This window comes from Pseudorasbora parva, chromosome 16, assembly GCF_024679245.1.
Source record: "Pseudorasbora parva isolate DD20220531a chromosome 16, ASM2467924v1, whole genome shotgun sequence".
In the NCBI taxonomy this organism is placed as follows: domain Eukaryota; kingdom Metazoa; phylum Chordata; class Actinopteri; order Cypriniformes; family Gobionidae; genus Pseudorasbora; species Pseudorasbora parva.
The window spans coordinates 1,967,288-1,981,677 of NC_090187.1; the positions used below are offsets into that span (position 1 = coordinate 1,967,288).

A 14,390-nucleotide genomic window follows, 5' to 3' on the forward strand; every position below is an offset into this window, starting at 1 on the left:
TGAAAGTAGAGTTGCATATAAAAAAAAAAGTTAGAAGAGCATCCGACTGAAATGTTCTATTAACATTACTGGAAGAATGTTTCCTCCTAACTTTGAGAGAACCTTGCCAGAACGTTCCCTGTTAGATGCGTATACGGTACACTAACTTAACTTGAACTGTTCAGAATGACTTAACTTCCTTCAAATCCAAGCATTGCAGAGGAACAGATGTTGTGCGCAGTGAGTGTCATGGAGTAAAGGATATTCAGATAGACCCAAAGGCAGATCATACAATATCCCATCTGCAAAACACCAATTTCCAAATTTCCTCCGCTTATAGTAGCAATACTGCTACAGTTAATTTGCAAGTGCAATATTTGATTTCACCGTCTGCAACTGTAGTAATGCAGTTAGGCAACTAAAAGAAGTGCACAGAAAACCCGATGCTGTATTATAAAACACAAAACAATACAGTACAGTCATAGAGCTGTAACCATCAAGCTATGTTTTATTATTATGAGTTTCCGGGGAATCCAATCCATGACCTTGACCTTGCTAGAGTCATTGATCCATAGGAGCACTAAAACATCAGGCCTTTGCAGTCACAAACACACTGTACCTTTACAAGCCTCCAGGTTCGATGCGATATAATAGACAGTAGTCAGTGATATAAAGAACATATGCTTCACTGTGATGGTGCTGACTTTATTGGTTATACTCCATAAATCAATTTGATTTAAGCTGAAAGCTGGCAAATATTCTCATCTTCATAATTCATACTACGAGTTTTATTATACGTCGCCTCTGTGTTAGAGCGAATCGAGTGTGTTCCTGCTAAAAAGCAGAGGACGTCAGTGATGTATATGGCAGTGCCGTTGATACTCTCTAATGTGAATGGTCTGTGCAAGGAGATACAAATGGTCAATGAAAGACAAGAGAGCATTAGACAAATTCATTCATTGTCTTCTTTAGCAATCTAATCCTGGCTCGGACACATGCTTGGACAATGTCCACGGCGAAAATGTGCTTGAACGTGCGCCTAACTGAGAATCAAGTTATTAGCCTCCAATTGCAATCTGCAGGTCAGTGAAGTGTCTGGAGAAATGGTGGTTTGGAAATGTCTAGAACAACACTGCGCCCTGCTGGACAAAACACTTCATGCATTCACACACGAAGCCCGAAGAGGACACACGTTTACTTGAGTTTATTGGTTCATTTAGATCCTTCTGCTCTATTTAAATCATTACAGTCACGAATCTGTAACACTAGTTTTATATCACATGGAAAAACAATCTCTAAAATAGATGTAAAGATGTACACAATTCCCTTTTTTATGTGTATATTAAAGTAATCTGTGGCTCGGCGTTCTTCAATAAATGTAATGCATTTAAACTCACAAATCATGTGTCAGTGACCTGACAAATCAGAGGCCCTTCAGTTTAACTAAATACACACATACAGTATATCTGAAATTAAAACAATATACGTCAAATTTAATTAATTAACAGAGCAACCCGTCTACTAGTCATTTATGATTACTAAATAAATATGTTATAAATATGAGTTATATCATATTACACTCACTTGAGCAGTCTCTGGCAGATTAAATAATTTATAATAACTAGAAGGAAAATATATATATATATATATATATATATATATATATATATATATATATATATATATATATATATATATATATATATATATATATATATATATATATATATATATATATATAATAACACCAAAATTTTTAAAAATAATTTAATCAGCTGTGCTAAAATATCTATCTGAATTCATATTTTAGAAATATTAATATTTGCTTTAAAAATGTCCAGGATGTTCTTTACAGATATTACAGAAATGTTTAATATTTAATAAAAAAAATTACAGAATTTTAAAATGCCCTGATGTTTCCAGTTTTCCCTGATTTCTAATTTAATGTAGACACATAACAGCAAAGATAGGCTATATACTGTATATATACACACAACTTAAAACAAAGACACAGACATAAAAAAAATAAATTAAAAAAACTGAAGCCTCACACACTTTGTTCACCCCGTATTCCAGCTACATCACATCGCGATCACCCGAGGCCAACAGCAGGTTTCCCGCTCAGCCTGATCTCTCCATTATTCGTGGTTTGGTGGTGTTTTACATGGTGTTGTCGTAGGAGGGTGTGGAGTATTGTGGTGACGGAGGGCCCTGCATGGCCCCCAGAGCGGCCTGCTGCGCTGCCTGCTGAACGTGCGGGTTCTTCCAGGCTCCAGACACCCACTCCTCCTGCGCTTTACTCATGCTGCCTCCACTGCCTCGGTAGAAGTTATGAATCTGACATACACAGCAAATATTCAAGCACACGGTTATTTAACCAGAGAACATCTCAAGAATAAGCAAGACAATGATATTATTCAGTAACAGTTTTATATGGAAGATTTTTTTCTGCCATGGGTTATTTAAAAAAAAAAAAAAAAAAAAAAAAAAAAACCTGTATTTTGACTTTTTATTTTGCATTTCATACAAATTCATACAATAAAATGAGTTCCTATAATATGTCATTCTGAGACGTCTGAATTGTGAGATAAAAAGTTACAATTAACATCTTTAGTTTTTCATTCCATGATGGAAACAAGAAAAACAGAATTACAAGATGTAAAATATCAGAATTGTGAAATGTAAAACAAAGTGTGTAGAAAATTTGCCAGAATTTCAAGTTTAAAAAAATCTGAGAATAAAGTCAGATTTCCGAGATCAAAGTCATAATTCAGAGAATAAAGTCATATTTTTGAGGTGTAAAGTCATAATTCAGAGAATAAAGTCATATTTTTGAGGTGTAAAGTCATAATTCAGAGAATAAAGTCATATTTTTGAGGTGTAAAGTCATAATTCAGAGAATAAAGTCATATTTTACTGGCTTATAATTGGCTTTTTCCAAACACAAATACTGAGGTAAATCATTTATTTCCTCTCACATCTAATTAACAAGCACTACATGCTCCAGCATCACGGTTAATGACACATCCCAGGACAGACAGCGCACTGCCCCAGTCCTCTATATACCCGTCAGCTAAACGAGCTGTGAAGAGCCGACTGCAGGAGCAATGAGGCAGCCCGAGGCCTGTCTGTCCCGCTGTAATACATCAGCGAGGGCTTACCTTAGTGAGCGCGATGAAGGAAATGGCAGCGACTGCCGTGAACATGATCGTGGGGATCAGCATGATGATGGAGGCGAAGATACTCGTGCCGAAGAAGGAGATGGTGCCCAACCAGCCGCTGAATCACGACAGAGACACCATACCACGACACGTGTTATATGTGCATAAAATACAACACAATCATCCACACAGCATTCTAGATTTATGCTAGCATACAGAATTCTGATATTTGGCTATTGTTTTTAAGCGTAATATCTGCATGCATGTGCGCATAAAGGGTCTTACCAAACACCCCATCCTGGAATACCAATGGCCTGAATTATAGCGATGAAAAGTTGAGCCATGAAGACAAAGAAGAAAGCCATGAAGTAGAATGAGCTGTCGGTCCTGAAAAACAACACATACATGAACAAATACATAACAATATTTATCTAAAACTTACTGATCAATGTGTAATAAATCAGTTGTTGTCATTATTGTTTATTTAATTCATATAAAAGCATACAAAAATCATTTATATTTAAAAATAATTTTATTTATGTATTTATTGGATTTTAATATATATAATTTTAATATTTACCATGTCATGAGGATGACTATTACAAGTAATTAAGATTAAAACAAAGAAAAAAAATACAAAATATAACAATATTTATTAAAAAACTTAATGATTGTTTAATGTTTAATAAATCAGATGTTATTGTTATTATTATGTATTTAATTCATATAAATAAAAATATATCATAATAATGTATATATGAATTAATTACACATTTACCATATTATTATTATTATTATTATTATTATTATTATTATTATTATTATTATTATTATTATTATTATTATTATTATTATTATTATTTTATTTTTATTAAATATTAATACATTTCATAAAATACAAATTATCAATAATAATAATAATAATAATAATAATAATAATAATAATAATAATAATAATAATAATAATAATAATAATAATAATAAATAATAACTAATAATTGATTTGCTAGTAATCTGGCAGGCCGGCGCTCACTTGAAGGCGTTGTAAATGGGTCTGAACCAGCAGACGTAAGAGCAGGGGGTGAAGAGAACCAGCCATATGATTGACATGCCAAAGTTAGTCACTCCTCCGCCGCCAAACATCCACGCCATACAGCCGAAGAAATTCACCAGCAGGGTCACGCCGTACACTGCAAAACAGAGCAGACGTCTTACGCTCGAAACAACACGGGGCGGCCGGGTCATTTACACAGGTGTGTGTGAGAGAGTGAAAGAGATCTTCTTTCAGCACAAGTGCCACATCTTTACCTGTCACACACACCTCAGAGACACACACAGAGAGCTCGTGTGTGTGTGCAAGAAAATGCAGCTGTCAACAAATAGAGGAAATGCTTCACTAAGCAGAGTAACCTGAAGACCCACAGTACACCAGCTGAAATATTTCATTGCATTTGCACAAAGGTTATAAATGCACAAACTTATGAGCACACTGAGCAGTTTACACAAAACACGAGGCTGACAGAAGCAGTGTAACGCGCCGTAAAACACTGTGACATGCGGCCTTGAAGGAAAATGCTTTGTTTCATGCCATTAAAAATATAATTAAATAATTCAGACCCCCCCCCCCACACAAACACACACACACACACACACACACACACACAAACACACACACACAATTAACAAACGAATGATACAATAATAAATATATATATAATGCATGCAATTTCACTCAAAAGCAACACATAAAGTATACCTTCGAAGAGATCTGCTACAGGTATCTACAGCAAGAGATGACAATAATTAATGTATATATTTAATAATATATATTTTTTTAAATACCAGATCCACATCATTTTTGAAACCATCCTTCATGACCTCTCGGGACAAAATATGCTCATTGATTTCTTAAGTGCAGTGAACAAATGCAAAGGCGTGTGAATGACCAATGATGTCAGCACTTAGAAATAACGGCTCTTTAGAGGCGCTGATGGTCCCATGAAGAACCTTAAACAGCCATAGAATCGCTCCATTACACAAAAGGTTTTTACTAAGAAAACAATACCGAGTTATGTCATGAAACTGTCCCAGACAGGATGGGCCTTAAACACAACCTGCTCACATTACATCACTAACTACACGACACACTGATTGGTTATGAATTCTGAATGGTTAACTCGCTTATGATGGTAAAATGATGCCATGAATCGCATGCGCAGGGTGAGATTTGTGATAGTAATGTCTATATATGATTGCAAGCGCAGATTAAATTTGAATGTGCAAGAGAAGATTTGTAAAGTTGTTAATTGCCTTTCAAGTGTCAGTAAAATGTCTTATTTGCATCATGTCACTGTTATTCATAAGTGTAATTCATGTATAGTGAAACTAACGTGAACTAAATATGATCTATGAGGCCTGCTTTCAACAGCATCAAGAAGATTACAAACTAATATCACGGCAGGAGTATGAGAAGCATGCACTGAACACACAGAAATGTTCTTTCTTAACACACCAGCTTGAAAATCAGTGTGAACACACATAGTCAGACTAATAGTGCACAGTTCAAGCAATCACGCTTTATTTATTTATTTTAATATATTTTATTTTATTTGTTTGTCTGTCTGCCTATCTGTCCATCTATTTATTTATTTATTAACATGTACGTGTGCATTAAAAGTACCATTTCGGCAACAAGAATGATGCTGAGCCAAATGAAGATGTGTTCTGGTGTGTGTTTAATGAACCAATCAGATAAGAGTAAATCTAGAGTCAGCGAGAAGCTTGTTTGATTGGTTATAGAAGATGGTGGACCCGCCTTCCTCCTAACGCTTGCAAAACTCAGAAAGAATCGTACCAAATCTCTAAGCGCAGCTAAAATAACGACGGAACTGTACAAATCGGATTATTTTGGGAACAGTTTTGCCCTGCATACACAAGAAGTCATTTAGACATTTGCAACAGTTTTATGAGGCCAATCGGTTCTGCAGTTCCTGACAGTTCAGTTGCAAATCGATGTTCACAGGTTTGCAATGCTTTTAGACCCACTTTATATTAGGTGGCCTTAACTACTAACATTTGAATTAATAATTACAATGCACTGTCTGTAGTTACATTAGTAATCACACACTTCCCTTTCATCTAACCCTACCCTTAAACTGACCCACACCTGTCCCTGACCCACTCTACCCGTATCCATCTCAATAGCAGCAAAGGTGTTTTGCAATACAATTTGGATACAGTAAGTACATTGTACTAATTTTTTGATGTAAGTGCATAGTACTTAAGGCCACCTAATATAAAATGGGGCCAGATCATATTTATTTTGTGTTCGCATGAAGCTGCAGTTTCACAATACATAAATTACACTTACGAATAACAATAAAATGCTGCAAATATTTTTACTTACACTTAAAAAGGCAATGTACACCATTAAAAAAAAAAAAAAACTTCTCTTGCACATGCACATTTAATTTATGCTTGCAATCTTATGTAGACTTACACAAATCTTACCCTGTGCGTTTGATTCTTTATAGCTGCTGCTTTATGGCACACTGCTGCTCAACATTTGAATAGTTGGTCAGTGTTTGCTGTAGCAACAAAAATTTTCTCAATTAAACAATTTCTTCTCTTTTAGAAAGTTTTTTCTTTGACCGTCCTCAAACTGTTCCCACAGAGTTGGGAGCATGAAATTGTCCAAAATGTCTTGGTAAGCTGAAGCATTAAGAGTTCATTTCACTGGAACTAAAGGGGCCAAGCCCAACCCCTGAAAAACAACCCCACTCCATAATCCCCACTCCACCAAACTTTACACTTTGCACAATACCATCAGGCAAGTCCCGTTCTCCTGGCGACGACCAAACCCAGACTCGTCCATGGGATTGTCAGACTGAAGCGTGATTGGTCGCTCAGATAACACGTCTCACTGCTCTAGAGTTTAGTGGCGGCTGCTTTACTCCACTGCATCCCACGCTTTGCATTGCTCTTGGTGATGTAAGGCTTGGATGAGCTGCTCGGCCATGGAAACCCATTCCATGAAGCTCTCTCCGCTGTTCTTGAGCTCATCTGAAGGCCACAGAAGTCTGGAGGTCTGGAGCTGTTGACTCTGCAGAAAGTTGGAGACTTCTGCGCACTGTGACCCTCAGCATGCGCTGACCCCGCTCATGGAATATTTAATAGTGAGGAAATGTCAGGAATGGACTTATTGCACAGGTGGCAACCTATCACGGCACCATGCTTGAGTTCACTGAGCTCCTGAGAGCGACCCTGTTACGATCCAGGGTCTCCAGTGTGTGTGTCTGTGACGCTAACCACTTAACCACGGAAGGAGGTTGACCCCAAATGCAGAGGTATTCAAGACAGTAAAAAGTCGGAGTCTTAATCTTTGCCTCTTTACTTCAGCATCCAAAAACAAACCAGAAAGCAGAAAAAAAAAGTCTTAGGCATGACAATGGTGCGGCTAACATCAGGACTGAACAAGAACAAAAGGGTGTGAGGCTTTAAATAAGGTTTCTCATTAGGTGTGATTCAACACAGGTGAGAGCATTACAATCATTTAAATCAAAGAGAATTAACCTAGGTAGAAATAACGACCTCTAGTGGTGAAATCAAGGAACTTCAGACATAACATTACAGACCCATTCTTTCACTAATGTGTGTAGAAGCGTCTGCAGGCCGAGAGCTGGAGTTATACACCTGTGGCCATGAAGCGACTGAACACCTGAACTCAGGGATCTGGAGGGGCGGCCCAATACTTTTGACAATATAGTGTATATGCAAAAATGTACTCAATATTTAATACACTAATATATAATACATAGACTAATATTTAATTAAATAGATTCTACATTTTTAAAAATGATTCTACAGACCACATTTCACTAGGGAACCAAGAACTAACAAATCAGTCAGAGTAGTTTAGACGTTTAGACTAAACCCAACAGAATATTTGATCACATGTGAACTAGAACTAAATGTTATGTATAGGTGCGTTTTCCAGACTCACAGATCCACAGGTAGTAGAGTCTCTTGCATATGGTGCGGTGCTGCTCAGGAATATCCTCAAAGTCCTGATGGAAGCACGGCTTCAGAGGAATAAAGCCAGGCAGAGGAGGGAAGTTGTTTTCTACAGGACAGACATAAACAAAGCAAGGCATCGATGGAAAATACAGATTCTTATGGTTATGCAACGGACTGGATTCAAGGTCCTTACCAGCCATTGGGAAACAGGCGACGGATATTTGTCTTCAGAGCTGTCAATCTATCACATATGAAGAGAAGAGAAGAGAAGAGAAGAGAAGAGAAGAGAAGAGAAGAGAAGAGAAGAGAAGAGAAGAGAAGAGAAGAGAAGAGAAGAGAAGAGAAGAGAAGAGAAGAGAAGAGAAGAGAAGAGAAGAGACAAATACAGTAAGGTCACATCAGAGCATTTTCAGTTTTATTGCCCATGAACACATTGACATCAACATCCTGGTTCTCAAGCAGGGGCCCGAGAAGCTTCCACAAGGGCCACAAAAAGGCTAAAAAATGATTTAAATGTAGTCATATTGGGGGTGAGAAGAATCACCAGAGTCCTCACGATATGTCATCACGATTTTTAAGCCATAATACATTAGTATTGTGATTTCAAACATGAGTATTGCAATAAAATATTTAGCAATTTATTATTTTATTCAACCTCAAACGCCCCAAATGAAAACTGTGCCAGGTGCAAAATATGTAATAGACAGTAGTCAAATAATGTTTGCACTTTTAGATATGTCTAAATGTTTTAATGTTACCCATTGTATTGGACTAATCCACAATCCTTACAGTAAACAAAAACAAGTCATGAAACGATAACCTTCTAGTTACTGATATATAACCCTTGATAACTTCCCTGTGTGACAACAATCTGAGACAGAGCATTCAGCACTGCAATGCATCCCGTAAAACAGAGAAAGTATCTTAAAGTTAACAGTGCTTAATGTCTGCTGGCTGGAGTGTGTTCAGAGTCTTAGATTAAGAGGCTATATGTGTGTGTGTGTGTGTGTGTGCGTGTGTGTGTGTTTTCTAAAGTGACCCATATTGACACATTAACGTGCTTCTCAAAGCAGATCGCAACATTTACCTTTGCACGAGTTGCATTAGTTTGATTCTCGTCTATTTACTTCAAACACTGAGCAAATGAGATCCATCCATCATGTCAGCTCGCGCTAAGCCTGGCATTAACACAGACTGAATGGAGAGGAATATAATCGCCTTACCTTCTCCTGCTCTCCTTCTGCGCTCCTCTTACACTAACATGCTCTCCAGTGCATACTCAAACACTCATTTACACCAGACCAAACACCACGCACACACTAAAGCAAGCAGAGAAGCTGGTTTCTTGAGAAGTTTGGTGTAATCTTTGAGTGATTTGAGTTACATTCCCCGCATATCCAGACACATCAGAGAGTACGCTTACGCCAATAGGAGTGGCGCATTAGGTTCTGGGCACGCCCTCTTATACCTCGTTGGCCAATCAGCATCCGGGATCGCGGTTGCTCTCCGCGGTGCTGAAGTTGTTGTTTGGTGGGCGTGTTAAAGAAGGAAACCTTCGCCCTCCAGACTGACCTGATCATCAGACGCTCTAAAACATAAAGGTTCTTTATTGCCATCGATGGTTCACAACATTTGCAACGCATAAAAATGTTCTTCATAGTGGAAAAAGATTATTCAAACCCAGTAAAATTGTTCACTGAAAGACTCTTTGCTGTGAAAGTTTCCATTTGGAATTGGAGCCATTATTTGTTAAGAGTGTAAAGACCTTTCAGGCCACTGAGAGATTGAAATGTGAAATTTTGTGTAAAATGGTGTAAAATGTGATCAGACTTGCTGAAATCAGTAAGACTCGTGTTGTCAAGTATTGTTAAGGGTTTTTGTTGTTGTTGTTGTTGTTGTTTCAATAAGGGTGGTTATCAGAAAAAAAAAAAAATAGTTTGTCAGTTTATTAAACTGTCTGGCGCCCAACCTGAATAATTAAAATGTTGGCTGAACCACCGTTACAGCATGCACTCTCCAATATATTCTTCTCTTCATATGTTATTCACAAGAGCTTTCAAAAAACCTCAGACAATTAGTGCAGTTAATACATGGCTAACTAAAGATTCTGTTTCAGCAATTAAAGCACATGCTGCATCAAATTATTCAATAAATTGTGAAAGTGGTTATGAAAATCTCATGCATTTTCATTGTTTAACCACTAAGGGGCAGCGTTTCAATAAATTATGCCATTGCAACCTCATAGTTTCATATCTAGCTGTCATGCTTATGTTCACGCTGCATTTATCCTTCCAGCATTTGTACTTTATACACACTAGTAAAACACTCAAATACACGTGTAAAGGTAGACCGACTAACTGATATATTCGCCTTATAAATGGTGTTTTAACTTCGGAAGACAATGCGTTTATTTTATTTTGCTCATTATCAGTTTAATGTTATCAGATGAAATGCATTAAACGAGAGCCCCGCTGAGGGAGGAGATTAAGGGACAGTGGGACTGAGAGGCTCGCGCTCATAATCTCAGAGCATCTCATCTCAGGTCAGTCAGATCAGAGCTCAGTGTGTGTGTGACTCGTGCAGACATCACTGCTGTCGCGCTCGTGTGCGTGCTTCAATGTCTGAGGTGGGAAGCACACACTTACTATTGGAAATAAACCAGTCACCGTGGGGAAAATGAAATAAACACTTGTGAAGATGATGCGAGGATACAGACCGGTGAGTAGCTGCACTTTTATCGGTGCCACATTTTACTTTCAACACTTCTGTGAATATTATGCATGTTTTGTTTTTTTCCCCACGGGAAACTATTTGAACTTTTAATATTTTAAATATGCACAATACTATATTGTGTAGGAATAACAGTTTTGAAATATCATGATAATATCACATATTGGGATAAATGTGTGATTGACATACATGCACAAAATAACCCCTGCATGATTTTTTTTATTTATTTTTTTACTATTATTAAAAAATATTTCAGATAACTTAATCCTGGCTACATTGGGATGCCACAACAAAACGAGATTTATAAGATCTGAAATAGTGTTTTTTTTTTTTTGTGTGTGTAGTTGTTTTTTTAACAATTGCATACTTTTACAGTGTATATCAAGAACAGATTATTCATGTTAGTGCTGTTTTTCCATAGGGCAGTATGTGAAACTGTTGGGATGTTTGTGGAAAATATCCACACATTGCAATAAGGATTTTTTTAATTTAAAACCATGGATGGGAGGATTACTGTAGCATTACCTCAGGATACCCCAGCAATTCAGACACAACAGATTCTTCGCTCTATATTTCTATAGTCTCATAACTGATGGTCTCCAGCATTTCTGTATTTCTCCTCAGACTCCAGTCTCCAACACCACTCTGTCCTTCTGCGGCACTGATAACTCCTCAGCGTATAAGGTTGATAATGGCCTTCTGAACAACGGCTGCTTTTTGGACGCTCTAGGAGTCGTCCCTCACGTCTTTTTGCTGTTTAGCACCTTCCCCATCCTCTTCATCGGTGAGATGCTTTCTCATTTTTCACAATTTGCACCGGATTTCATTATGGACGTGGGCTTCTGCGTGGTCCAAGATACAGTTGAGAAGTTTTCACGTCCAGTGCATTGCAGACACTGTGTTTGAGTGTGATTGTGTGATTGTGTTGTGTAGGCTGGGGCAGTCAGAGCTCGAAGGTCCACATTCACCACAGCACGTGGCTTCATTTCCCCGGCCATGACTTCCGCTGGCTGCTCACCACCGTTCTGCTCTTCGTGCTGGTGTGTGAGATTGCTGAGGGAATCGTGTCGGACGGGTGAGAACAACCACTAAGAGATTCAGTGATTATCACGCTTCACTGATTATCAGCTCATTTATGTTTGTCAGTTATTTAGTCATGACCAATAAAATGTTTTTATATAACATGGCTGTATATTTTATAACCTAACTTGGTAACATTTTAGTTTATGGTCCAATTGTCACTATTAACTAGTTGCTTTTTATGCATATTATATTGTCTGTTTATAAAGCACATATTAATGTCTTATTTTGCATGACCTTAGAATAAGATCAGGCATAACATTATGACCACTGACAGGTAAAGTGAATGACACTGATGATCTCTTCATCACGGCTCCTGTTAGTGGGTGGGATATATTAGGCAAGTGAATATTTTGCCCTCAAAGTTGATCTGCAGTTAGAAGCAGGAGAAATGGGCAAGCGTAAGGATTTGAGCGAGTTTGACAAGGGCCATGATGGCTAGACGACTGGGTCAGAGCATCTCCAAAACTGCAGCTCTTGTGGGCTGTTCCCGGTCTGCAGTGGTCAGTATCTATCAAAAGTGCTCCAAGGAAGGACCAGTGGAGAACCAGCCACAGGGTCATGGGCGGCCAAGGCTCATTGATGCACGTGGGGAGCGAAGGCTGGCCCGTGGGGTCCGATCAAACAGACGAGCTACTGGAGCTCAAAATGCTCCAGAAGTTAATGCTGGTTCTGATAGAAAGCTGTCAGAATACACAGAGCAGCTCAGTTTGTTGCGTATGGGGCGGCATAGCCGCTGACCAGTCAGGGTGACCATGCTGACCCCTGACCTCGCCCAAAAGCACCAACAGGGGCACGTGAGCATCAGAACTGGACCACGTAGCAATGGAAGAAGGTGGCCTGGTCTGAGAAATCACGTTTTATTTCACATCACATGGATGGCCGGGTGTGTGTGTGTGGCTTACCTGGGGAACACATGGCCCCAGGATGCACTATGGGAAGAAGGCGAGCCGGCGGAGGCAGAGTGATGCTTTGGGCAATGTTCTGCTGGGAAACCTTGGGTCCTCCATCCATGTGGATGTTACTTTGACACGCTCCACCTACCTAAGCATTGTTGCGACCATGATCACCCTTTCATGGAAACTATATTCCCTGGTGGTCTCCTAACAACTTACAGGACTTAAAAGGGTCTGTTACTAACATCTTCAGGGGTCTAGTGGTTTCCATGCCTTGACGGGTCAGGGCAGTTTTGACTGCAAACGGGGGACTAACACCATATTAGGAAGGTGGTCATAAATAGTGAAAGTTATGTACAAACACTTGTCTGTTCTACTCATTTCAACAACAAAAAAATCTAAATTCTATGACATAGCAACTTCTTTTCTTTGTTTTTCCTTTTTTTTAGTAACACAAATAGTTTCTTTCCCTGGTAACGAGTTACTTTTATTACATAGTATTTCAGTTACTAACTCAGTTCATTTTTGTAACAAGTAGTGAGTAACTATAAAGATTTTTTTTTTTTAAAGTAACGTTCCCACATAACGTCATAATGTTATGCCTGATTGGTGTAGGTATATATGACATATGTGTGTGGACCACGGATGCTGCCTGTCATTGACATACATTGGCATCACTTCCGTGGACCCATCACCGAATTTTCGGCGATTCCGTAAACCTACCACAGATTTTGAGTTAAGGGGCCGTGTTCATTTCATGTAATTCTCTGAGACCAGGTTGTCCTGTGATGAGTGTGATTCTGCTGCAGTGCTAACTAACTGAATGAAATCCTTCACCAGGTTTAATCAGTCCCGTCATCTTCACCTCTACATGCCAGCAGGGCTCGGGATTCTGGCTGCCATCACTTCTATCGTTTATTACCACAATATAGAGACCTCCAACTTTCCCAAGCTGCTTATAGGTATAACCAGACACAACAGCACGATTTCAGATCCAGATCAGTGCAGTTATTATTATCCCTGAGATAAACACTGAATGTTGTCAAAATACTGACAGAGAACAGACAGTAGGCTTTTATTCTAAATGGGAATATTTATCTTCCTATCCAGCACTGCTGATCTATTGGACTTTGGCCTTTATCACCAAAACCATCAAGTTTGTGAAGTATGACGATCACGGTATTGGCCTAAGACAGCTGCGATTCTGCATCACAGGACTGCTGGCCCTTCTGTACGGCCTGCTGCTGGGAGTCGAGGTCAACGTGATACTGCGCCGCGTAAGTGAGGGTCAGGGATTAGAGGGGTGAATATCTGCAACACAGAGAGCGGATTAATGAAGACAGTGTTGTTTAATGGAACTATCTGTCTAAGCTTATTCATTTTTTAAATGCTGTTGACTTCAAAGCTACCTGGCAAAAATATATCACAATTAAAAATGAATTGCACAATCATTGTGATTAAAACACACACATTATATATATATATATATATATATATATATATATATATATATATATATATATATATA

General features: G+C 38.4%; 2 protein-coding genes across 2 annotated transcripts in view; one reads left to right on the top strand and one right to left on the bottom strand.

Annotated features, from left to right (window-relative positions):
• Positions 1-1,759: 1,759 nt before the first annotated feature.
• On the bottom strand, positions 1,760-9,562 carry scamp5b (secretory carrier membrane protein 5b). The gene is made up of 7 exons (XM_067419573.1): positions 9,380-9,562; positions 8,350-8,397; positions 8,143-8,262; positions 4,174-4,330; positions 3,426-3,527; positions 3,141-3,258; positions 1,760-2,316 (listed from the first exon to the last, which is right to left on the bottom strand). The coding sequence occupies exons 2-7, from the start codon at positions 8,354-8,356 to the stop codon at positions 2,140-2,142; spliced, it is 681 nt and encodes a 226-aa protein (XP_067275674.1). The 5' UTR covers positions 8,357-8,397; positions 9,380-9,562; the 3' UTR covers positions 1,760-2,139.
• A 1,177-nt stretch (positions 9,563-10,739) lies between these two features.
• Positions 10,740-14,390, top strand: part of abcc8b (ATP-binding cassette, sub-family C (CFTR/MRP), member 8b) — a 55,974-nt gene continuing 52,323 nt past the window's right edge. The window contains exons 1-5 of the mRNA XM_067419269.1: positions 10,740-10,874; positions 11,511-11,670; positions 11,820-11,961; positions 13,703-13,824; positions 13,973-14,139. Coding sequence (XP_067275370.1) covers positions 10,854-10,874; positions 11,511-11,670; positions 11,820-11,961; positions 13,703-13,824; positions 13,973-14,139 — 612 coding nt within the window. The 5' untranslated portion in view covers positions 10,740-10,853. The remainder of the gene's footprint in view (positions 10,875-11,510; positions 11,671-11,819; positions 11,962-13,702; positions 13,825-13,972; positions 14,140-14,390) is intronic.

Coding starts and splice junctions, on each gene's coding strand:
- scamp5b (XM_067419573.1), bottom strand. Junction 4,331..8,142: donor ACTCTACTACCTGTGGATCT/GTGAGTCTGGAA, acceptor TCTGTTTTGCAG/TGTACGGCGTGACCCTGCTG. Junction 2,317..3,140: donor CCTTCATCGCGCTCACTAAG/GTAAGCCCTCGC, acceptor TGTGTATGTCAG/ATTCATAACTTCTACCGAGG.